The 22,629-nt window shown below is 53.3% G+C and overlaps 2 protein-coding genes across 10 annotated transcripts in view; one reads left to right on the forward strand and one right to left on the reverse strand.

Annotated features, from left to right (window-relative positions):
• Positions 1 to 4,427: 4,427 nt before the first annotated feature.
• On the forward strand, positions 4,428 to 8,449 carry G6pc3 (glucose-6-phosphatase catalytic subunit 3). Its single transcript, XM_036196389.1, has 6 exons — positions 4,428 to 4,784; positions 6,386 to 6,492; positions 6,868 to 6,958; positions 7,127 to 7,245; positions 7,436 to 7,577; positions 7,779 to 8,449. The coding sequence occupies exons 1-6, from the start codon at positions 4,567 to 4,569 to the stop codon at positions 8,140 to 8,142; spliced, it is 1,041 nt and encodes a 346-aa protein (XP_036052282.1). The 5' UTR covers positions 4,428 to 4,566; the 3' UTR covers positions 8,143 to 8,449.
• A 1,597-nt stretch (positions 8,450 to 10,046) lies between these two features.
• Hdac5 (histone deacetylase 5) overlaps positions 10,047 to 22,629 on the reverse strand; it is a 34,767-nt gene continuing 22,184 nt past the window's right edge. For 7 of the 9 annotated variants that reach the window (XM_036198305.1, XM_036198308.1, XM_036198304.1 and 4 more), the window contains 24 exons: positions 20,879 to 21,138; positions 20,642 to 20,789; positions 20,443 to 20,557; positions 19,800 to 19,930; positions 19,499 to 19,645; positions 19,286 to 19,410; positions 18,836 to 18,967; positions 18,424 to 18,646; positions 17,118 to 17,329; positions 16,590 to 16,868; positions 15,780 to 15,945; positions 14,947 to 15,080; positions 14,507 to 14,627; positions 14,101 to 14,150; positions 13,832 to 13,939; positions 13,436 to 13,491; positions 13,237 to 13,324; positions 11,995 to 12,114; positions 11,654 to 11,751; positions 11,374 to 11,492; positions 10,860 to 10,993; positions 10,546 to 10,630; positions 10,255 to 10,420; positions 10,047 to 10,168 (listed from right to left, as the gene is read on the reverse strand). In XM_036198305.1, the coding sequence (XP_036054198.1) occupies positions 10,129 to 10,168; positions 10,255 to 10,420; positions 10,546 to 10,630; positions 10,860 to 10,993; positions 11,374 to 11,492; positions 11,654 to 11,751; positions 11,995 to 12,114; positions 13,237 to 13,324; positions 13,436 to 13,491; positions 13,832 to 13,939; positions 14,101 to 14,150; positions 14,507 to 14,627; positions 14,947 to 15,080; positions 15,780 to 15,945; positions 16,590 to 16,868; positions 17,118 to 17,329; positions 18,424 to 18,646; positions 18,836 to 18,967; positions 19,286 to 19,410; positions 19,499 to 19,645; positions 19,800 to 19,930; positions 20,443 to 20,557; positions 20,642 to 20,789; positions 20,879 to 21,138 (3,257 nt within the window). In that variant the 3' untranslated portion in view covers positions 10,047 to 10,128. Of the gene's footprint in view, positions 10,169 to 10,250; positions 10,421 to 10,545; positions 10,631 to 10,859; positions 10,994 to 11,373; positions 11,493 to 11,653; positions 11,752 to 11,994; positions 12,115 to 13,236; positions 13,325 to 13,435; positions 13,492 to 13,831; positions 13,940 to 14,100; positions 14,151 to 14,506; positions 14,628 to 14,946; positions 15,081 to 15,779; positions 15,946 to 16,589; positions 16,869 to 17,117; positions 17,330 to 18,423; positions 18,647 to 18,835; positions 18,968 to 19,285; positions 19,411 to 19,498; positions 19,646 to 19,799; positions 19,931 to 20,442; positions 20,558 to 20,641; positions 20,790 to 20,878; positions 21,139 to 22,629 lie in introns of those variants that run through there. The other 2 variants (XM_036198306.1, XM_036198303.1) reach the window with 2 other exon arrangements.

Raw genomic sequence — 22,629 nt, forward strand, 5'->3', positions numbered from 1 at the left:
AAGAGGGAACAGGAAATAAAGGGGAATGTGAGTACCGTGAAAATGTGTGGCCGCCCGTCTGCTTGGTTAAGTGCTTGCAGGGTTCTTTTGAAAGTTGAGAAAGTAAATGGACGAAAAGGATAAATAACCCTACGTGGAACGAAATGGAGGAAAGAGAGGCAACTGGAATCTCTGCTTAAGCCCATACATCCACACCTTGCACAAAAACATTTAATGAATGAACTCTATAAAATAGTGTCCTCAATTGCATTCGAAGAACTAGAAGCTCAGAGGACTTAACTCACACAAAATGATTACAACTAATTACAAAGTAATTATGCAAAAACATTAGCTGTAAAGTTAGGCAAACTAGAATCTGAGACCATTTACCAAATAATGTGACCTTAAACAAATTAGCAAACTTGATTATGTTTCTTCAGTGGGATCTAAATACCACTTATTGAGCTTCCAGCAGCCCCACAGGGCAGGAATCAATACCTTCATTTCACATGTGAAGAAACGAAATCTTGAACTTGGAAGAGTCATACAACTGGTAAAGCCATGGTTTTGACTCCAACCAAGATGCTCTTGACTACTGGCCTATATTAGATAATAACACTTGCCTCACAAGGCAACTAGGAGGCTTAAGTGAAATAACGCATACATGCATGTCATACAGGACCTAAATAAATAAGTTACCCCAGGACCACCTATCACCTTTGGGACCCAGAGCACTTCTGTCTCCCGGCATGCCCTCTCTCCCAGAAAACCAGGTAAAAAGGAGGAATAGCTCTGGAATGTAGCTCAGTCATAGAGCACAGACCCATTCTCAAGGCCTTGGGTTCAAGTCTCAGCACCACTAAAAACCAGGAAAAATAAAAAGAGAAGGAAAGTCGGGAACAAGGAATAGTCACAGTGAAAAAGGGCTTTGAGAGGGGCCTGCCCCCTCCCCCCAATAATATCTATCTTACATACAATGCTTTACTAACCTTATGGAAGGAACTGTGCAGATGTACTCTTTTGTTTGTTTTGGATTTTTTTGTTTTTCAAGACAAGCTTTCTCTGTGTAATGCACTCTTTTGTTGGTTTTTTGTTTTTGTTTTTCAAGACAAGGTTTCTCTGTGTAGCGGCTCTGGCTGTCCTGGTACTCACTCTGTAGACCAGACCACGCAGATGCACTTTTAAACCTCTCACCACCAACTGTCATCCTTCATCCACCCAACCCATAATATAAAACTATGAGAAACCGGTTGGCCTTTCTCTAGCTTAGAGGGAGGCAGAGGGCCAGCTTTGGCACTACTAGTGAGCCTGAACAAAGTTCAAAAGTGTTTCCTTGTGCTCCAACAGGCAAAAACTTCCTTGTGTTGGCAGCATTGGTACAATCTGTTTTTTTCTTTCAGACAGGGTTTCTCTGTGTAGTTTTGGTGCCTTTCCTGGATCTCGCTCTGTAGACCAGGCTGGCCTCAAACTCACAGAGATCTGCCTGCCTCTGCCTTCTGATGCCTTCTGAGTGCTGGGATCAAAGGTGTGCGCCACCATTGCCCGGCTGATACAATCATTTTAATAGGCATAAAAATTCTCCTCCATGCTTATGCTTTTCTCAGAGGAGTGTTGTGTGTTTCTGCTCTGGCTCTATAATAAGTCAGAGATAACTCCACTTCTCCAGGAGAGGAGGAGTGCTGCTGGGTTTGAACTCAGAGCCTTCGACCACCTCTGAGTCCTCAGCCCTGACACCACTTTGTATGATGTCATTAGTCTCCTCCTTTCCTAGTGCATGCCTGAAACTCTGAAAGTAGGAATGTCTACATAGAATGTTGTTTTCTATCCATACATACAGATGACAGAGTTTATGTTAGGCCCAGTAAGAGCTTAACAACTTCTAATTAAAATAGAATTATTTTTAACAATATATCATGTAAAAGTTTCATGAGTGCAGTCTCTCAGTCTGTCAGGACTTTCACCTTTCGCTTTAAGGAAGCTTCTCTATGACATTTCTGAATCACCACATCACCATTGGGCCATCATTAAGTAAAATAAGAATTACTTGAACACAAGTACTTTGATTTCAAAAGAGTTGATCTCCTTATCAAGATGTCTAATTGACTAATGGATTAAATAGCATGTACAGCATGGATCTTAGACAAAGAGGTGATCCACATCCTAGGCTGGATAGAGCATGATAGATCCAGATTCCATGACATTACTCAGAACTGGACACAATTTAAATCATTTTTAAATGTTTATTAACTTTATTTATTAATTTATTTATTTTTCTTCAACATAACTTTACTTATTTTATCTTATTTACTTATTTTGGTTTTTGGAGCCAGGTTTTCTCTGTGTAACAGAGCCTTGGCTGTCCTGGAACTAGCTTTGTAAACCAGGCTGGCCTTAAACTCACTGAGATCTGCATGCCTCTGCCTCCCGAGTGCTGGGATTATAGGCTTGTGCCTCCAGCCTGCACTGTTTTACTTTTATGAGTAAATATTTTGCCTGCACATATATGTATGCATGCCACATGCCCTGTGGAGGTCAGAAGATGGTATCAGATTGCCTGTGGAGTCACAGATAGTTGTGAGTGCTGGGAAATGAACCTGGGTCCTCAGCAAGAGCAGCAAGCACTTAACTGCTGAGCCATCTCTCCAGCCCCGAAAATTTAAATCTTCCGGAGACCCAAGTTCAATTCCTGGCACCCTCATGGTGGGTGAAAAGGTTTTTACTGGAAAAACTAATTCTGTTCTCCAGACATATACAAACAACAATAAATGAAAAAATTAATAAGAAATGTTTTTTTAAGTCGTAAAGCATGGCTTGAGGATATAGTTCAGTGGTTGAAGACTTGACTCTTTTGTGCCAGGCCTTGGGTTGAATCCCTAGTAACTCAAAATAAACTATTGTAAATCAGGGTGCTGATGTAGATTGATGAAGTTGTGACTTTAGAGTCTGGAGCCAGAGCAGAACTTCCAAGACTCCTTAAGAAGTGGGTAGTGACCTGGTAGTGGTGGGGCAATTTAATCCCAGCATTTGGAAAGCAGAGGCAGGAGGATCTCTGTGAGTTTGAGGCCAGCCTGGTCTACAGAGTGAGTTCCAGGACAGCCAGGGTTATTAAACAGAGAAACGCTATCTCAAAAAAAAAAAAAAAAAAAGGTGGGTAGTGGAGGCCCATGCCTATAATCACAGCAGCACTCCTATGGAATTGGGAGTTCAAGGCCAGCCTGAGCCAGATTTATCTCAAAACTAAATAAACTCAAGTTTAATCCCAGCAGAGGCAGGAAGATCTCTGTGAACTCAAGGTCAACCTGATCTAGTGAGTTCCAGGACAGCCAGGCCTCTGTCTCAAAAATAAATAAATATATAAACTCCATATGAACTTTTGGCTTCTTGAAGCAACTGAAAAACACTTTCAAGGACATGAACTGACTGAGTTTTACATCCAGCTTCCCTCCACAGCACCTTCTTAATTTCACAGCCTCATTCTCATCCACTCTTTAGAAAACTTCAAGACCAAAGTAGCCTGAGGCACTAAAAAATGAAGAGAACCAGGCATGGTGACGCACACCTTTAGTCACAGCCCTCAGGAGGCAGAGGCAGGCAGATCTCTGTGAGTTCAAGGCCAGCCTGGTCTACAGAGTGAGTTCCAGGACAGCCACCGCTACATAATGAAAACTCTGTCTTGAAAACAAAACAAAACAATAAAACAGAAAATAAATAAATAAATAAAATTGAAGAGCTGCATCAACACGCTCATGCCTCTACCTATAAGCAGACTTTCATTAAAAGTTGTGATTTCTTCTGTGTCCCTCCAAATTATTTCCAAAACCGTAGGCATGTGCCCTTCCTCATTACTACCTCTTGGTTTATCTGCCCAGCGAGGAATTCTGAATGGCAGGAGGATGGTAGAGGTGAGGGCAAGGCGAGTTTCTCACACATAACACACACATGTAAGCCCTGGGTTCTTGAGGAAAGACATCTCAAAATCGAAGTTGAAGATGGAGGAGGATGGGAGACAGAGTAGATAAAGGGTGTGTGTAACTCGAGGAGCTCCAACTTGACTTCCTTCTCTCCAAAAGATCTACAGTTGAGAGACGTGGGTAGTGATGTTGGAGAAGAGAGGTCAGATTCAGAAGGTACCCAGACCCTGGAGATTAGACATCCGCCTTCTCAGCATCAGAACAAGGAACCGGGACACACCGCTGGTCCCCAGGTTCATCTGTTCCCTGACCCGGAACAGCAGCGGGTTTCTTCGCTACGCCGGCAGCCCACGTGCTGGCAACAGCGGCCACGTGGGGCCCTGAGGAAACGCCTTCCCAAAGGTTTGTCCCCTCCGCTGTCCAGTAGAGAGGAAGGCCGGGGAAGAGCGTCGTAGGAAACAGTCGTAGGAAACAGTCCCGGCTACAAGCCCAACTGGCGTGTGCCCGGGACTGCGGGGGGCGGGGGGGGGGGGGGGTGGAGCTTGTTTTAGACCCCTGGCGGGGAGGGCGGGCTCTAGAAGGCCAGCAGGTAGCCGCCGCTTGGTTTTTGACTGCGTTCCTTCCTACTTGCTCCTTGCAAGCCTGGGGGACTCCAGCCTGACGGACCCGACTCACCATGGAGTCCACGCTGATCGCCGGCATCGCGATGGCCGAAGCGCTGCAGAACCGGCTTCCCGGGCTAGAGAACATGTGGCTCTGGGTCACCTTTCTGGGCGATCCCAAGAACCTCTTTATATTCTTCTTCCCCGCGGCCTACTACGCCTCTCGCCGACTGGGCATCTCCGTGCTCTGGATCACCTTCATTACTGAGTGGCTCAACCTCATCTTCAAGTGGTGAGACAGATACCTTCGGGCATCCTGGTTCCCCTACCCCTTTGAGGTCCTGCTCTCCCTCGAGTATGTACCTCAAAGTCAATGCCACCCTTATCCCTTAGGCCCTAGTTTTCACCTTGAAAAAAATTTTTTTAATATCTTGGCTGCAGACCTCGCATTTCACCTACCCTCAAACTGTCTCAATCAGAGGAATGACTTAAGGGGCGTGTTCAACTGCAAATAAGTCCCCGCCTCAGACCTACTGATTCGGAAACTCCAAATTTAGTTGTAGTTGGAAATCCATTATTAGCAATTATTCTAAATAATTTAGGTAGCTGAAAGTCTTCTTTCTTAGCCGACCATTTCATTCACCGGTTCATTTGGTTAACTTGTGCTAGGTAGCAGTTGCTTTCTAAATGAAGGTGTGGTCCCTGGCTCCGGCTCAAGAGCATAGGCAGTGCTCCGGGCCAGATCAGCATTTTAACAAGGCCCCCTGGTTATAGAGTGCCCGGTGAGGTTTAAAAGGCACCAACCAAACTTTAGAGACTAAAAGGAAGCCTTGCCCTCCCTGCAGGGAACACGCACCTCCACCTCAGCTGTTTTTGCCCAGTCCCCAGCCCTGAAGTAGAAAGGGAGGTTCTTAGAGAGACACTGAATGGGCTAGACTGACTGAGTGAAGAGCAGACTGGGAGTCCCCTCCCTCCAGCCCTTTTCCACAGGCCTTCATCCTCACTTGTAAACCTAAAAGCGGTTGTCTTATCACTTCCCTCTGGCCTAACGGCCCCCATCCTATGCTCTGTGCTCTTCCCTCCTTCTGTCTGGGTAAGACCAGTGCTTAATATCTGAGTAACATAGCCCCTAATCCTAGTTCTCCTCCTCCTCCTCCTCCTCCTCCTCCTCCACTGAAACAGTCTCACTATCTAAGCCTCGGTCTCCCTAGTACTTGGATGACAGCATGCACTAGCAAGCCTGACCCCATATGCGTTTTATTTAGCTTTGTGGCCAACACTTGATGTGTGTGTGAGGCTCAGGTTTTGGTGAGAAAAGGCCAGTCTCCTCTGAACTCTTCCCCACCCCCAGCGCTCTGCTTCCCTCTCTCCTGCCTTTTCTCTTTCTGGCCACAGCAGCCTCATCTCTGTTGGGCTCTCCAGAAACCAGACAAGCACCCACTAGGCCAAGGGAGTTGTAATTTTTTTTGGGGGGGGGGAATGTCTTTCTCAGACCCCTCTGTACATTTTCCCCTCCCAATTTTACACTCGAGACACTCACCTATATAATCCAGAAGTGGGTAATCCAGTCTGGAGCCGGGCACTTGAGGGGACGAGCAAGGATGGGGAAGGAGGTCACGAAGGCCATGTCCCAAGAAGAGCTGGCCATGCAGTGGGACATGTGTCTCTGAGCACATGGACACAGCCTCTCTCCACAACCTCTGGCCTCCAGATCACTTTCAAAGGAAAATGTGTGCATTTCTGTATTCCAAAGGAGAGAATCCTGGCAAGACAATATCTAGAATCGGAGTAACCTTCTGAGTGCATCCAGCAGGTCTTCCGGATCCCTAGTGACCCTGTGTCCCTCTAGCACTGTGCGTGTGTCAGTGTGGTCTTGTGCCTTGTGTCTTCCAGGTTTCTGTTTGGACACAGGCCCTTTTGGTGGGTGCACGAGTCTGGGTACTCCAGCCAGACTCCAATCCAGGTTCATCAGTTCCCCTCTTCTTGTGAGACCGGTCCAGGTGGGAAAAGTTCCAACTTCCTCCCATTCTTGGTGTGGTTAAGGTTAGGATAAACATTTCCATGTACTTCAGCTAAGATGGTCCAAAACAGGCCCAGCCTCTCAGTTACTGATTCAGAAAACAAACTCTGGGAAAGACCAGGTTGAGTGACCTGCCTCGTGCCAGGTAATCACCTCATAGAGGGTGAAGCCAGGGACATGGCAAGGCAGAAGCCCAAGAACAGTGACCTTGAGAGAAAGTCCTCAGGGGGAGAGATAGGCTGCTACTGGGCAAGCTGTCTTCACATCCAGGGGAGGCAGATGTGATGGGGCATCGCCAGGGGCACTTGGGCTTCACCTCTGTTTTTTCACCATGAACTTCTGGATCTCCCGGCAGGCAGCCCTTCTGGCCATTGCATGGTCACAGGAGCAGCTCTCTGGCCCGTAATGACAGCCATTTCTTCTCAGGTGGCCTCTCGGTCCCACAGGTATGACCATGATATTGTCCACCGGTAGGAGCATTGTGGACCCCAAAGTCTCCACAGCATGTTAGTTTGGGAGCTAGAGTTGTGGTGACCTGGGGGCGTTGGTTCAAACTCTGAAGTATTTAGATGCTGAAGAAAGCCAAGCCCCTGCCTTTTGTCTCTTCTTTCTAGCCCCTGGGTAAGGGCGATTCCTAGCCTGGCTTATTGCACCTTCCTATTGGCTGTCGGCTTATCTCGGGTCTTCCTCTTGGCACATTTCCCTCACCAGGTGTTGGCGGGCCTTATAAGTGGTGAGCAACTGGGACAAGAGGGTGTCTTTGGCAGTGGGAGGACTAATCTAGGAACTTCCCAGCATTCCCAGCTTCTGTAGAGCCAACTCAAGGTCCCCACCTTTGTCTTTGGTTTCTTGCCGAGATGAATTGCAGGTGAGGGGGTGGATCGTATCCTCAAACATCTTGAAACTGTTTTGCATCCCTTTAGGTGCTGCCCTTGGGTGGCTAATGGCCCCCCGGGTGCCCATGGAACGAGAGCTTAGCTTCTATGGGTTGACTGCTCTGGCCCTCATGCTGGGTGCCAGCCTCATGTATTGGACTCTCTTTACATTAGGCCTGGATCTTTCCTGGTAAGTCCTGCTTTGGAGTCTGGGCAGCTATCTAGATGGTGGGCCTTTGGTTCACTGTGGCAGTAAAAGGGCTCATGAACTGCTCCTAGACAGAGATGCAGAGTCAATATACATGCGAGTAGGCCCCCAAGGGAAGACAGCGAAGAGCCAGTGGCTCTCTGGATTCCAGTCTCTCCTGGCAAAGACTCTTCTTCCTCACAGGTCCGTCAGCCTGGCTTTCAAGTGGTGTGAGCGGCCCGAGTGGGTGCGTTTGGACAGTCGGCCCTTTGCCTCACTGAGCCGGGACTCAGGAGCTGCCCTGGGTCTTGGCATTGCCCTACACTCTCCCTGTTATGCCCAGATACGGCGGGCACACCTAGGAAATGGTCAGAAGATAGCATGCTTTATGCTGGCAATGGGGCTGCTGGCCATCCTGGAATGGCTGGGCCACCCACCTCAGATCAGCCTCTTCTACATCTTCAACTTCCTCAAATACACCCTCTGGCCCTGCCTGGTCTTGGCCCTGGTGCCCTGGCTGGTGCACACATTCAGTGCCCAGGAGGCACCACCTATTCGCTCCTCTTGATGTCTTTTGCCTCCTGCCATTCTCTTGCCCCAAAGACAGCACTCCTTGATCACCACACTCTAAGAGGCAGTCTTTCCCTGGGCTCCAAAGCAGGCCCGGATCACATTGAACATCATTTCTGTCTCGTGTCCTACAGTGTTAGCCCCCTTTAAAGAAGGACCTGTTTCCCAAGGAGGCTGCCTCCTGCCTTCCCCCAAGGTCCCCACAAAGCAAACACAACAGCAGGTGTGGTGGGGACGGGAAGCTGGGATCCTGACACTGACAAACAGCTCAGGAAGGTCCCAATAAAGCTCTTGAAACTTCTGGATTCCTTTCTTGCCTATGCTCATATCTCCACTGATGCATACGTAACGATGGCGCCTCTGCCCCATACAAAGACAGAAGTAAAAGGGGCTGAAAACTCAGCTGAGTCCTCACCTCTCCTCCCTACCAAGGCCATAGCAGAGCTCTCTTGAGACAGGGTGGTAACAATTCAGGGGACACCCCCCAGTAGAGCAGAGATTTCCCACCCTAGCCCCCCACTTCTCAGACTGAATTCTAGTCCAAGGCTGAAGAAAAGGCAGCATTTTTGTTAGGAAAGGAATGAGAACTTTTACTCCATTTGGGAACCCAGAGAACAGACATTATTCCCAGAAGGCACTGCCACAGACAAGTTTATTTACACAGGACACACAGTGTGACAGGATACAAAATACTTCGCTAAACTCCATGTCCAGGAAGACAGAGCAGGAGTGGGTTTACATAAGAACAAGACCAGCCCACAGGGAAAGGGAGAGGCCTGGAGCCCTGGGCTCAGTGCAAGGAGAGCTAGACAGCACACAAACACAGCAACTACTAACTCCCCAGTTCCCTCAGCCCTGTTCAGGCCCCCATCAGGATAATATGTAAACAGAGTGCTGGGCCCTGGGGATGGAAGGAGAGAGAGAGTATGTGGTATAGGGGGGAAGAGTGGCTAGGAGCCCCTTCCCATCTTTGGTTTCCTATAGGCTAGAGCACATTGACTAGAAGCCTGAGGGGTCCAACTTCTGGACACAGGGTTACTGGAAAAGAAGACGGACAGCCCCTAACCTCCTCCTGCTGAGAGCCCCAACCCCACCCCGCCCTGGCTTCTGGACAGGGTTCTGGCCCTGTCCATTTGAGAACCACCTCCTTGAGCATCTCCAGGCTTCAAAGCAAAAAGGCTCCAGAGGGAATTATGTCTTGATCTTTCCCCTTGAAGCAGGCTGGCAGCTGAAGAAAATCTGGTCCAGAACATCAAAGGGGCTTGCAAGAAGTTGAAGCCCCCACCCAGAGTCCACATTCTCCCCTCTACGATGGGACGGGTCAGCACAAGGCAGGGAGATCAAGAGAATAAGGTGGAGAACCTGCCTGTGTATGCAGGTCCTCCTGGCCTCTCCTAACTCAGCTGCAGATCACCCTGAACCCTCTGGGCTCCTGGGAGCACGAAACAAGAAATCTGGGCACAAGTCTGCAGTGCCGAGGCCAGAGAGGAGTGGGGCCTGCAGAATGCTGAGGAGGACAGAGAGGAAGAGGGAAGTACAGGGTGGAAGTCTACCCCACCTCCTCTCTGCATCTTAAACAGGAATGGACCCTCCTGAGGACAGAGTGGGGCGGAGGTGAAATTAAGGCATTCCCTGGAAGCCAGCCGAAGCCAAGGCACCAACTTAACTGTCCCCATCTCAGGTAGCTCCAGAATTGGAGGTACTACTGGAAGTACTGTCTAAGGTAAAAAAGAAAACAGTACAGAGAATTGAGTGTGAGATAACAAGAGAGGAGAAGCAGATGGACACGGCATCCAACCCCCTGGAGAAGGAGTGGATTTCTAAAGCTGGGGCAGGGACCATGTGGTGGTGGTTGGAGCAGCTTGGAGAAGCAAGGCTGAGAGACCCACACAGCACACGTTGTTGGATGTGTGACTTTTTGTTTTTAATAGAAAAAATAAACAAAATCACAATGATGAAGCCCAGAGGAATGGGGGCCAGGGTGTCACAGGGTTGGCTCCTGCTCCATGGGCTCCTCTGCTGGCCTGTGGGGACGAGCACAGGGAGGGCACTGAGTAGAGAGCACTCACTGCCTTAGGCCAGGGCAGGGGGTGGGAGGCGAGATGCTTACCTGGGGCTATGCTCTTGAGTGGCAACAGCCTGGGCCTGCTCAGCCCCCACAGAAAGCAGGGCCATGGCGCTCACAGTCTCGGCCTCCTCCGTTTCACCTGTCTGAGCCTCCCGCAGAGAGCAGCCTAGACCAGTGGCAAACCTCTGTACACAGCTCCAGTGTTTGCCTGTGTAAGAGTGACAGGCAGGTTCAGGGAGAGCAGACGGACCCAGATGTACCTGCTAGCCCCGGCACCCTGTCCCCTATGCCGGACGGGTTGAGGTGTGAGCCCCTCTGCCTGTCCCCACGCACTCTGGATCTCGATGACTTTCTCTAGTGTGGTAACTGCATTGACGCTGGGTTTTTGCTGCAAGACTGCTTCATCCAAGGGCTGCAGCTGCAGAGACAGGAAGAGCGGTCTTAGAGCGGGATGAGAGGTGATGCCCACCTCCCAACTATCCCCATTTCTGACAGGAAGCCCTAATCAGAGAGCCTGCCTTGGCCAGCTATTCTCAGACCTAGGCAAACCTCAAGGGGCCCCATGGGCCCCTTGACCCAGGGAAATGGACATCCCTGCTGACCCATCAGCTCCTACCTGTTGTTCCCCCTCTCTATCTCCCACTCACCTCCACGCTGAGCAGAGCCGAGACACAGGCCTCAGAGGCATCACAGATGGCGGTCAAGTCGTGGCCTCCCTCCAGGGCCAGCACCACCCGGCCCCCTGCCAGTGTCATGAGCTGCCTGGTCAGGTGGCCAAAACCTTTGCACAGGAGTCAAGAGAGAAGGATAAATGGTGGAATCATATCAAAGAGACGGAAGGAAAACAAAACAAGAAAGGAGACAGAGAGCACAAAATGTGACAGCAGGACTTAAGCCCCAACACCTCTACCATGAAGCAAAATGTCTGAATTAATGGAGGACAGGCTAAGGTGAGATGCATTTCCGGTAGGTCAAGGCCAGTAAGCTCAGTGGCAGACACTTCGTTTGCTGCTCCACCTCTACCTGATAGCCCCCAGGGCAGGGTTGGCAGAAGAGTGGGCAGAGCTAGCAAGTCTTAGACTTGCTCCCTGCAGTGCCAGCTTATTCCCTGTCCCATGTGCCTCGGTGTTCCACACCCTCCCAGACCCCTAGTAGGCTCACATCTGGCGGTGACAGAATAGCCACCCAGTGGAGACAGATGTCCTTCAACAGCATCAAACCCAGCGGAGACTAGGACGACGTCAGGTGAGAACTCGTGAGCAATGGGCATCACCACTGTCCTGTAAAGGGATGGCCCAAGCTAATGCCAGCAGAGGCCAGGCTGAGCCTTGCCATGCTCTGTTCTCCACTGGAGCCATACCCCTCCACCATCCCAACTGAGCGCCTGCTGCCCCTGCCAGCTCTGGGTCCCACCCCTCCTTTGGCCCTTCTCAGTCCCCACCTGAAGGCTGTCAGGTATTCCACATCGCCAATGGGGGGATCCACACCTCCTGTCCACGCCACATTAACATTGTACCCCACGCCTGGCCCTCCACCAACCTGGCACAAGGTAGGAGAGGTTACTTCCACTGCCCTGGATCCTAAACACTACCCCACCCCCTGCCTCCAAGGTCTCACTCCATTGACCTCTGTTTTGCCCGACTGGCAGTCAGACCTGTGTGGTCCTCCCACCAAGGAGCCCTCGCACGCCACAGGGACGGGCACCATGAATGGGCTTCTGTGGCTTCCTGCCATAGCCTGCTACCTCCCAGAAGGGCTCACATGAAGGCTCAGGAGTTGTACCTCTTCAGGTGCCCCAGAGCCCGGAAAGAAGTTCCCATTGTCATAGCGATGCAGGGAGATGTAGAGCACAGAGGGGTCGTTGTAGAATGCTTGCTGGGTGCCGTTGCCATGGTGAATGTCCTGATGAGGATAAGTGGAGGGTGCTTTGGGCATCAGTCTAAGCTCTAATCCAAAGGTTAACATGCCACCTGTTCCCTACCCACCCTACCATCAGCTCTGAAGATGAGCCTACCAAAGGCTCCGGGGCTGTGACACCGACACCAGGCTCTAGAACCACGAGATAAATACAGTTTACCTCCCTGCAGAACCCATTTCACCGAAGTGCAAGGGAAACCCAGGCTGGTAAGAAATTTAACACAGGCACATAAATTCTGAAGAAGGATCCAACATTTAATGAATTGGTTTTACTTTGAGCCAGGGTTTCACTAAGTGGTCCAGGCTAGCCTTGAACTCTCAATCCTCCTGCCGCAGCCTCCTGAATGCTGAGATTATAGTTGTGCACCACACCTGAATACATGTTTTTAAACCAAAATTGGATTTCAAAAACTGTACCCTTGCTGATCAACTGCCCAGTGATTCCTCAAGCACAGTACACTTTCCAAACCATGACAGCGGGAGGCTGAGGAAGGCCCACGGCCTCAGGAGCAGAGGTGTGGCATCCTAGATACGTAACCCAAACAGTGTCTTCACTTAGACACATGGAGGACTTAGCTCTGCTAGGGGTGGCTGTGGACAGCACAGTGTCGGGTTCCTGGCACACAGCAGCCCCTATGGTGAGGGCAGGGAGAAAAATGGATTCTGGTAGTAGTGGTAGCGTCCCTGTCCCTACTGCTCAGGGTAGGAAATCATCTGGGTGTTGGAGGCTGCTGGGGGATGATAAGGTAAACTGAAGGTAAAAGCACACTGAGGTCTCCAGGGAGGAACCACCCGACTGGGATGAAAGGACCCTCCTGCCAATGAAACAGGAAGGACTTTTTTTTTTTAAATTTTTAATTTTTAATTTTCCGGAGCTGAGGACCGAACTCAGGGCCTTGCGCTTGCTAGGCAAGCACTCTACCACTGAGCTAAATCCCCAACCCCAACAGGAAGGATTTAACTTATCAACATGGGAGGCCAAGGAGTCAGCTCTACTGCCAGCCATCCGGAGCTGGAGTGAGCTGCCCAGAGGTGGAGGCACTTCTGAAGGCCTTCCCTGGCACAGCTCTGCCCATCCCTGCCCAGGCATCCCAGCCCACTGCCTACCCAGTCCACGATGAGGACCTTGCCCACGTTCAACTTCTGCTGCAGGAGTTTAGCTGTGATGGCTACGGAGTTGAAGAAGCAGAATCCCCTGAGGGGTGTGGGGAGGAGGAGAGGGCAGGGAGGTCAGCTTGAGCAAAGGGAGGTTTGCTTCAGGTAAAAGACAGGCAGGGGGCCAGGGTCAGGTCAGAGCAGTACTCACATGGCTGTGGACTCCTCGGCATGATGCCCTGGGGGCCGGATGATGGCAAACCCATTCTGAAGTACAAGCAGAGAGGCAACTGTCAGGAAAGCCGTGTGGCCAGGGACAGGGAAGACACGGGAGAGAGGCACAAGCCAGAAGTGGGGCACAGGACTGCACTTCCATGAATGCCAAATGCAAGCCCTCCAGGCAAACAGCTGTCCCTCCCCACTTACACACGAGAGCCTCAGGCTTTGGTGCCTACCTGGTCCCCCATGACCCTCAAACCATGGCTGTCCCTCAAGCTTCTCCCCATTGTGGCTTCAAAGTTGCAAAGAACAATGTCTTGATAAAGGGAGGTCCATGCTGCCCCCGAACACCAGCCAAGGAGCACGGAGGCCACAAATACACCCTTACCTTGAGCTCTCCCGAAGCCACCTTGAAGGCCAGCTCCACCAGGCAGCCCACTGCCATCCGCACAGCACTGGAGGAGTGCATCTCATTCCATACAGTGTCACTGTCCACCTGCAGGGGCAGGAGATCGGGCTTCAGTGTGCCCTCTGCAGGGGGAGGGGAGGAACGGGAGTGGGCACCAGAAAGCAGGCCAGCAGCCATGGGGGGCAGGGAGGAAGGGGCAGAGCTGGGAGAGCCACGTGTCCACTCCCACTCCCACATATCCAACTCACCCCAATGCCCCCACAAGGCAGCATGGCGTACATCTTCTGGCTGATGGGGCCTGCAGGGAAGAGGGACAGAGATGCTCGGAAAGGTGTCCCAGGTGCCAGTTGGCATGGGCTATGCAGTCCATGCCAGCTGAAAGCCTCTATCTCCTGTTCTGGGAAGATGACCTATCTCTACAGGCAAATAGTAGGGACATGACAGGTTGAGAAGAAACACAGACCACCGACCATCATCAAGTCCACCCTTATGCCTTGTGCCCTCCAGTATGTTCAATCTGCATCTAGGCTAACGGCACTCTCTTGGGGTGCGTGCGACCTTCTAGGACTGCTGCCTCTCTGGCTTGGTGGTCTTCATGACAGCCCCATCACACTCAGACTGAGGACACACGTGTGACCATGCCCTGCAGCTCACCAAGCAGCTTCTTGCTGTCCAGCTTCTGCCGGTTGAGGGGGCTGGTCCCATAGAGCAGGGTGTGGTACTCCGAGTGCACTGTCTGGATCTCATCCAGCGTGGCTTTGCGACCCCGGATCCGCTGCCAGAGGAGGTCAAGAGAGGCCAGAGAGCGTTGACAAGGCTCAAATCTCTTGACAACTACAGCCCAGTGCTCACAGAGCCAACCTCCAGGAGATCTAAAGGATTTGGATAACTATGCCTTGGCCCTTGAGAGACCCCACTCCAGGATTCTTTCCCAGGTTAACTGGGGACAGTGAGGGAAGCAGACCACAAGGGGGTGGAACTGGGGAAGTCTCCGAACTGACTGGAGGGCTAGGGTGTGGGAGAGGCTTTGTTAGGAGGGGAGTGAAGGCATCACTCAGCTGGAAGTCCCAGCCGAAGGTAGGGTGCTCCCTCACCTCACACTTGCTGAGCAGGCCAGTTTCCTGCAGCCGGGACCAGATGCTCTGGATGCGGCCGGCGTGCTCTGGGTGCACATGTGTATTCCCGCACATGCACTGGTGCTTCAGCATGAACGTGTCATAGACCACACCTGGGCCACAGACCCTTGTGTCAGCCAGGACTGTTCTGAACCACACGGCACACCCTGTCCTAGTAACTGTCTCTAGCTAGCCTAGCTCTCCGCCAACACTCACCTACATACCCTCTCTCCTCTCCTGAAACTGCTCTCTTCAAACCCAGCCCGGCTGCGGCGGGTTCCGATCTCTGTCTTCTGCATCCCCTATGCCGTTCCCATGGTGCATCCCTCCTCTTCCCCATCATGTCTGCCCGTGCACTGTTCCCCACTGGCGAGACAGAGCCAGCCAGTCTGTGCCATGTCAGAACCGAGCATGGGGCAGCCGCATGGGCAAAAGGCTTCTGGGTTCTACTGAAGCCTCGCTGCCAACCCCACAGGGCAGAAGGAGGCCAGGAGGCTAGAAGGACAAGAACTAAAAGCGACAGTACACCCTCCACCCAAGGCTCCAGGACTCGTGGGAAGAAGGTGTAAAAGCAGGTGCCCTAGGTGGGAAGTCGGGGAAGACAATGCTGCCTGGCCCAGAGAGTAGGACCGAGGTTGTCTACCCTCCTGCTTGGAGAGAAGCTGCTGCTGCCCCCATGAATAGCTGTGGGGCACAGGGAGAGATGAAGACCCCTTTCCCTTCCATGCAGCGTGAATGCAGGATCGTGGATGCTACACATCCAAGCCCCTGGTGCACGGCGAAAGGTCGGAACGGGCAGTGGTGGGGCTTACCTGTGGTGAAGAGGTGCTTAGTGGGCTGGTCTGGGGGGCTCTTCATGCTCCCAGGAGCAGCAGGTGAGGACTGGGTGCGGCCCAGGGCCTGATGAGGCACAGTGGCCAGGCTGAGGGGTGCCTGGTACACCTGCAGGGGCTGCAGCTGCTGGGCATCTGTGAACAACTAGAAAGGAGCAGGAAGAGGCCTGTGTCAGGCTCAGCCGGCATGGGACTGAGAACAGGGTCCTTTCAGCCTCCAGAGGGCCCCCAAGTCTCCTCCTTCCCCCACTTCCTCCCGCTTGCTCCCTCCAGGGACAGGAGACACTCCAGCCTTGCCATCTCCTGCAAGATGGGGAAGATGAGGGATGTGATGAGTCACTCCAAATAGTAGCATTGAGGTAAGAGGCTGAGGGACGGGGGTGGGTGGGGGCGGGATGAGTCAGGCCTGAGGGCTTGGGGCTGTGTCCGCAATGAATGGAGCGCACTAGGCTCAAGGCACACTGTAGTAACAGTGGGGGCGTGTGTGTACACATGCACGCATGCACGCAGAGACCAACGCACAACCAGCCGACGCAGACACAAACGCAGATACACACAGGCCATGTGCAGGCACACACACGCACGAGCACACTGGCACAGATAAGTGACAAGGGCAGTGCAGTCGCAAAGGGAGACGAGCGGGCAGGAGGGCGGGCACAGCTCAGGGACCAAACAGGAGGCCCCTCCCACTCCCTCCTGGAAAGCTGCTCAAGGCCTGGCAACCTCACGGCTGGGGACTGACGAGAATGGGGAAGGGCAGTGGGTGGAGACCAAGTGGGTGGGAGGTACCTTTTTGTAGCCAGCGCTGGACTCCTCTAAGTCGGGGCCCTCCTCAGGACCGCTCTCACCGTCCTCATCCTTGACCTGAATGCAGTCTTCCTCATCCTCCTCTTCATCTTCCTCCTCTTCTAGGTCTTCCTGGGTGCTCTCGCTCTCTGTGGAGCCTTCCCGGGGCATGGTCAGGGCCCCCTCCCCCAGCAAGGCCTCCTGCTGCTCTGTCAGCTCCTCCTCTGTCTCCTCAGGGTGGGTGGTGGGCTGCCTTGGCAGCTCCCCAGTCTTGGTAAGGATCTGGGAGAGGAGAGGACACTGTCTGGGGGTGGGTGCGGCTGTGGCAGCCTTTTGCCCAAGTAGGTCTACTACCCTCTCCCCCCCCCCCCCCCCCCCCGCCAGGCACCTGTCCACACAACTCCATGTGAATTGGGAAAAGCGGAGGTGGCCCCTCCAAGCACTCAGCTCCCCGAGGCCCAGCCCCCAGGTGTCTTGCCAGCCTGGCTCACTCCTGGGTAGCCCAGGACGTCGTCGTCTGTCTGGATGTACCTTGCCCAGCTGCATCTGCTGGTGCTTCTGCTTCTCTAGGAACTGCTGGTGTTGCTGCTGCATAACCAGCTGCTGCAGGGCCTGGGGACTCTGCGGCAGTGGGGAGGACTGAGTGCGGCTCAGAGGTCGGTGCCTCGGGAGCTTGCCCACTGTCCTCATGCTGGTGGCCACACGTTCACCCGTCACCAATGGGGACTGCCCATGGAGTGGCACTATGGAGGTGGAGAAGGGGAGTAAGCACTATTTGGGGGTCCCATTCTCTCTCCTCCCTATACCTGACCAGTGAGCTCTGAGCCACTGGTAACAGCAAGCCTTCCTAAGGTCATTTTTCTCTCCCTTTGGTCTACCTGAGTGTGCACAGGTAGTCGTGGGCCCACCACAGGCAGGAACAATGATTAGTTCTAGCCAACTTCAACAAGTAGACTCTGGAGATCTTGCCAGGCTGAGAAGTTCTGGGTCAAGATCATGTGTCTTTCTAGCAGACCCCCTAAGAATGTTCGCAGGTACTAAGGACTGACTGTCTAATGCTGTCCAATGTCATTGCTATGGGCAATGAGTGAGCCTTTGAACATGGCCTAAACTGACATGAGCTACCAGTATAAAACATACATGGGATTCCAAGGCTCACAGGAAACAAAAACTGAAATGATAGCAATATTCTAGATAGAAGTTAAATATATAATCTGGGCAACAGCAGCGCACGCCTTTAGTCCCAGCACTCAGGAGGCAGAGGCAGGCGGGTCTCTGTGAGTTCGAGGCCAGCCTGGGCTACAGAGTGAGTTCCAGGAGAGGCGCAAAGCTACACAGAGAAACCCTGTCTCAAAACTCCGCCCCCACCTCCAGTTTTTTTTTAAATGTGGTAGAAGTTTTACGTCAAGTGTATAGGTTTGTAGCTTAGTGTGATTATATCATGTCTGTAATCCTAGCACTCTGGAGGCTGAGGAAAGAGGACTGCCTTTAGTGTGAGGCCAACCTGGGCTACATAATGACACAGTGAGCCCTGCCTACCCCCACCCCCCAAAAAGAACCCACCTAACTAAATAAACAGAGTGCGGTCTGCATTATTCCTGCTGGCCAGCTCTGCTATGGAATATGAACTTGGTGACAGCGGCAGGTTCGGTCAAGTGCCTGGAATACCGACCAGTGCCTGGTACCTGATGCTTTCGGAATAAGAAATCGATGATGTTGCTAATGGTTGTGGCAGGGCTAGAAGGATTCCTGGCTACTTTTTTCTAAGGGAGAGCCCTGACTTGAGTTCCCGTGAGAGCCGAACACCCCTTCTCAGGCACACCGTTCATCTACTCACCTGCTATAAGCGTGCTCTGTTGCCGGGCCTGTTCCAGTAGCAACACATGCTGCAGCAGGGAGGCATGCCCATGGGGGCTCGTGTCGCCCTCCAGTGCCACACCCAGCAGGCAGCCGGGGATGGACGATGTGCTCATGAACTTGCCAGTCAGTGTGCCACCCTGCCGCAGGGACTGAAGGGCCTGCCTCTCAGCCTCCTGCTGTGTCGACAGCTTCGGGGAGGCCTGGAGAGGTAGGAGGGTGATGGTAGATAAGGCATAGACTGAGACTACCCGTCTTGCCAACTCAGACCAGCATCCCTCTTGGACTCTCTGCCCAGCCACCAGATCAGGCCATGCCCTCTCAGCCCCCTTGGGGCTTTGGGAAAGGTAAAGGCCCTAGCGAGGATATGCGTGCGCACGCCCTGTACTTACGGTGAGGTGCGAGTTGGTAACAGTGACTGTGGCCTGCAGCCCTAGGGAGATGTTGGGCAGAGAAGGAGACGTGTAGAGGCTGAACTGGTTTGGGGATCTGTCCAGAGGGAGGGCCCGGTGCTGGGGGAGCATCTGGGGAGAAGTCAGCAAAGACAGGCATGAAAGCAGACAAAGAGAGACAGCCAAGGGGGGCGACCTGGACCACAGCCGAGGGCTCTGAATGGTCTCTCACTCCCCCAACCCTGAGCCCCGAGTGGGGGTGACAGAGAGACAGGGGCCTGTGGGACAAATCTCTTTTCAAGGCGACATATCCAGGCAAGAACCCTCCAAATGTACACAGAGGCATCTTGGCTGAGCACTCGGCTAGACCAGAGAGCCAAACTCCTCCTTCCAAAAGAAAGAGCACCTCTGTACCCGCTGCCCCGTCCCCGGCCTCAGCCAGTCCTGTACCTCGGTGGGGATGTTGGGGACTGAACCGGTAAAGCCGTTTTCAGCGATGGCGCTGTGGGAACTGTTGGGAGAGCTGGGGCCGGAGCCGGGCGCACTGTTACACGCACTGTTACACACGGACGACACTACAGGAGAAGTGGCTGTCACCTGGGCCTGCTTGGAGCCGCCCCTCCTCCCAGACCTCCACCATAAGGACAGGAGAGGAGGCCTTACCCCCAGGCCCTGCGCCTGCGATTTCAACCGCTCTCTTCTTAAAGGTACTAATAACAGTGCCATCCTTTCGACGCAGGAGTGGGCTGCTTCTCCTCTCCGCCACCTTCTGTTTTAGCCTCGAACGGACTTTTAAGTTGGGTTCAGAGGCTGGAGGGAAAGTAGCTGGACTCAGGTTGAGCTACACGCCAACCTAAAGCCCAGCCCACCAGCCAGGGTCAACTCGGAGCAGCAGTACTGCCCTGGGCACATGTCCACTTCTACCCTAGTAGCCATGTTCCTGAAAGCCAGGACTCACACGCACCTGTTTTGCGGAGGGGGAAGTCATCACGGCTGTCATAGGGCCCAAGCAAAGGCAGTTTGTAGGAGGGAGGCGTCCCAGGAGGGCCGCTCTGGGGAGGGGAACTCTGGTCCAAAGAAGCATGGTGGGCTCCCCTGGGGGTGGGGTGGAAGCAGATCTAGATTACCACCTACCCCCTGGACCTGCCACCGATAGGCTAGTCGTTTGATTTGGAAGATTTTGGTTTGTCTTTATATTTTGATGTTTTGAAAGAGGGTCTCATATAGCCCAGGCTGGCCTCAGACTTGCTAGGTAGCCAAGGACGAATATGCACCCCTATTCTTTCTGCCTCTACCTCCCGAGTGCTACAGCTATAGGCACATGCTACCACATGCAGCATAGCAAAGAATAGCTATGGAAAGACCACGTGGCGGGTGGCTACCTCCACCCCCACCCCTCATGCAGCTCGGGTTGTACATTACAGGGGGGGGGGGTAAAAAGTGGGTCCTGGGAAGGGGAGGAAGAGAACCAGGACGGGGAGCTTCCCTATTAGGACAGACTGCAGAACTCAAAAACAGTTACAACACAGGGAGCCCCAAGCCATCCCCTAACCAGGCAGCCCCTGAGCAGGGCCCCTCTGCCAACCCTTGCCCCCCAGGGCCATTACCAGCATTTGGGGTGCTGTGGGAGGGAATGGTTGAGGCTGCCTGGCGTGGGTTCCTTTGACTTCGACAAGAGGAATTCCTGGAGCCTCAGCTTTACCTCGGTGCTGGCGATGGCACCTACGGAACAGGGCGCAGCTGAGCCAGGCGCCGGGAGCTGGGGCTGCGGTGTGGCAGGGCCCGGGAACTGCCCACTGGCCTTACTCTCTTTGCTCTTCTCCTTGTTGCGTAGGACAAGCAGCTGCTGCTCCAGCCGCTGTTTCTCCAGCTCCTCTTGCTGCCGCTGCTGCTCCCGCTGCCGCTGCTGCTCCAGCTCCTGCTGCCTCTTGGCCGCCAGCATCTCCTGCTGCTGCTGCGGTGGGTACGGGAGGGCAGAGGCCGCGGTGAGGCAGGCCCGGGCAGGGCTGCGCCTCCGGTGGGCCCCGAGCCCCGCTCGCTCACCTTGAGGTGCTTCTGCAGCTGGACTTCATGCTGCCTCGTCAGGTGGTCATGCTGCTTCTGAAACTCGGCGAACAGGAGCTGCTTCTGAAGCTGCTGCTGCTGCTTCAGCACCAGGAGCTCTTGTTGCAGTTGCTGCTCCCGTAGCGCAGGGTCCATGGGGCCTGCCAGAGCTCCCCGAAGCTCCACAGGGCTGGGGCTACCTCCACCTCCACCCCCCATGGAGCTGGGCATGGCTCCTGGCAGCACCGGCTTCACCTCCACTGTGGGCACAAGACACACAAGTGGTCAGTGGGTCCAGTCCCAGACTGCTCTCAGCCCTGACAGCCTGGCTCCAGGGCCCAAGAGACTACCAGACAGGTCCGCTAGACTCTGCATGACAGAAACCTCTCCACCTGCGCAGATACTGCCTTCCACCTTCTCTAAATGAGGCTGAAGTCGTGACCTTCCACCTTCAATAGGAAACTCTGCAACAGGGATGCAGGAAGGGTCGGCCTGGCATGCACAAGGCCTTGGGTTTGAGGGAAAAACATATCTACACATGAGTGTGATGAACAGCAGCTGGAGAGTGTCAGTGCTCAACACCCGATACTGTCACTGACAGTTAACACCAGGCATTTTATACGCACCGCTCATTTCAACTGCGCAGTGATACAGGAGTTCGATTCTATTATCATCACCCCTTTCACAGATAAGCAAACCGAGGCAGAGAGTTTTGAGTAACTTGACCAAACACAGCCAGGTGCCTGAAGAACCACAAGCTGAGTCTAAATCCCACATTTTCACTCACTGGCCCTTGTCCTTCTCCCCACCTAAGCCTATACTTGAAGAGAAACTGAGGCAGAGATCGGGCCTGCGAAGACCCTCCAGATAGCTTGCTCTCTGAGTCTCATCTCAGCTGGGGCAAGTGAGGCAGGTGAGGGGCAGGGGAGGCAGGCACGGAGGGGGCAGGGTGGGAACAGAAGGCCTCAGGGAAAAGGGGGTGTAAGGGCTGCACCAAGCCAGGGACAAGTGAGGGCTGGGAGTCAGCCCGGCTTCCTCTGCTGGATTATCTCTTTTCAACAGTTTTATTGTAATTACCCTGAAAATGCCGCTATATATAGAGTGAGCCAACAGCAGCTGTGTTGGGGGAGGGGGGATGAGAGAATGGGAGTGCAGGGAGGAGGTGGGAGGAGGAGACAGGAAAGGAAAGGGAATCAGACAGGAAGAGTGATTGGGGGGGTGGGGGCTAGAGCTGTGGCGAGGACCTCAGTCTCCACCAGGGGAGGATTCCCTGGAAAGGGCATAGTGCTAGAGGGATCCACTGGGTGGTTCTGAGGTACACATGGACAATGGGCCACGGAATGGGAAAGGTTCCAACTGGCTTATGGGAAGGTTGGGTCTTGACCTCCTGATCCCTGTGCACTGTCCTCTGGTCACTGAATGTCATTCCTCATCAACTGCCCAAGGGTTGCCAGGGCAACCAGGCAAACATCATACCAGCAGGGAGCCCCAAGCCCAACCCACACCCCACAAAGCCACTAACAGGAAGGGGAAGGCAGGATACCACTGCCTGGGAAGAAGGAAGTCAGAAAGATAACAGCAACTCATCTCCTTTTCTCCCCACTTCTCCAAAGGAAAATCCTACGTTCTTCTCTCTAGCCCAGGGAGGCCACACGGGGCTAGGAAGATGTTCCCCCAGCCAAGTGGCCCACTGCATCCCAGGCAGAGAGAAGACACAACTGGGATATCCTGATGGCTGCCAGTATTCAGGC

Source organism: Onychomys torridus, chromosome 8 (genome assembly GCF_903995425.1).
Source record: "Onychomys torridus chromosome 8, mOncTor1.1, whole genome shotgun sequence".
NCBI lineage: Eukaryota > Metazoa > Chordata > Mammalia > Rodentia > Cricetidae > Onychomys > Onychomys torridus.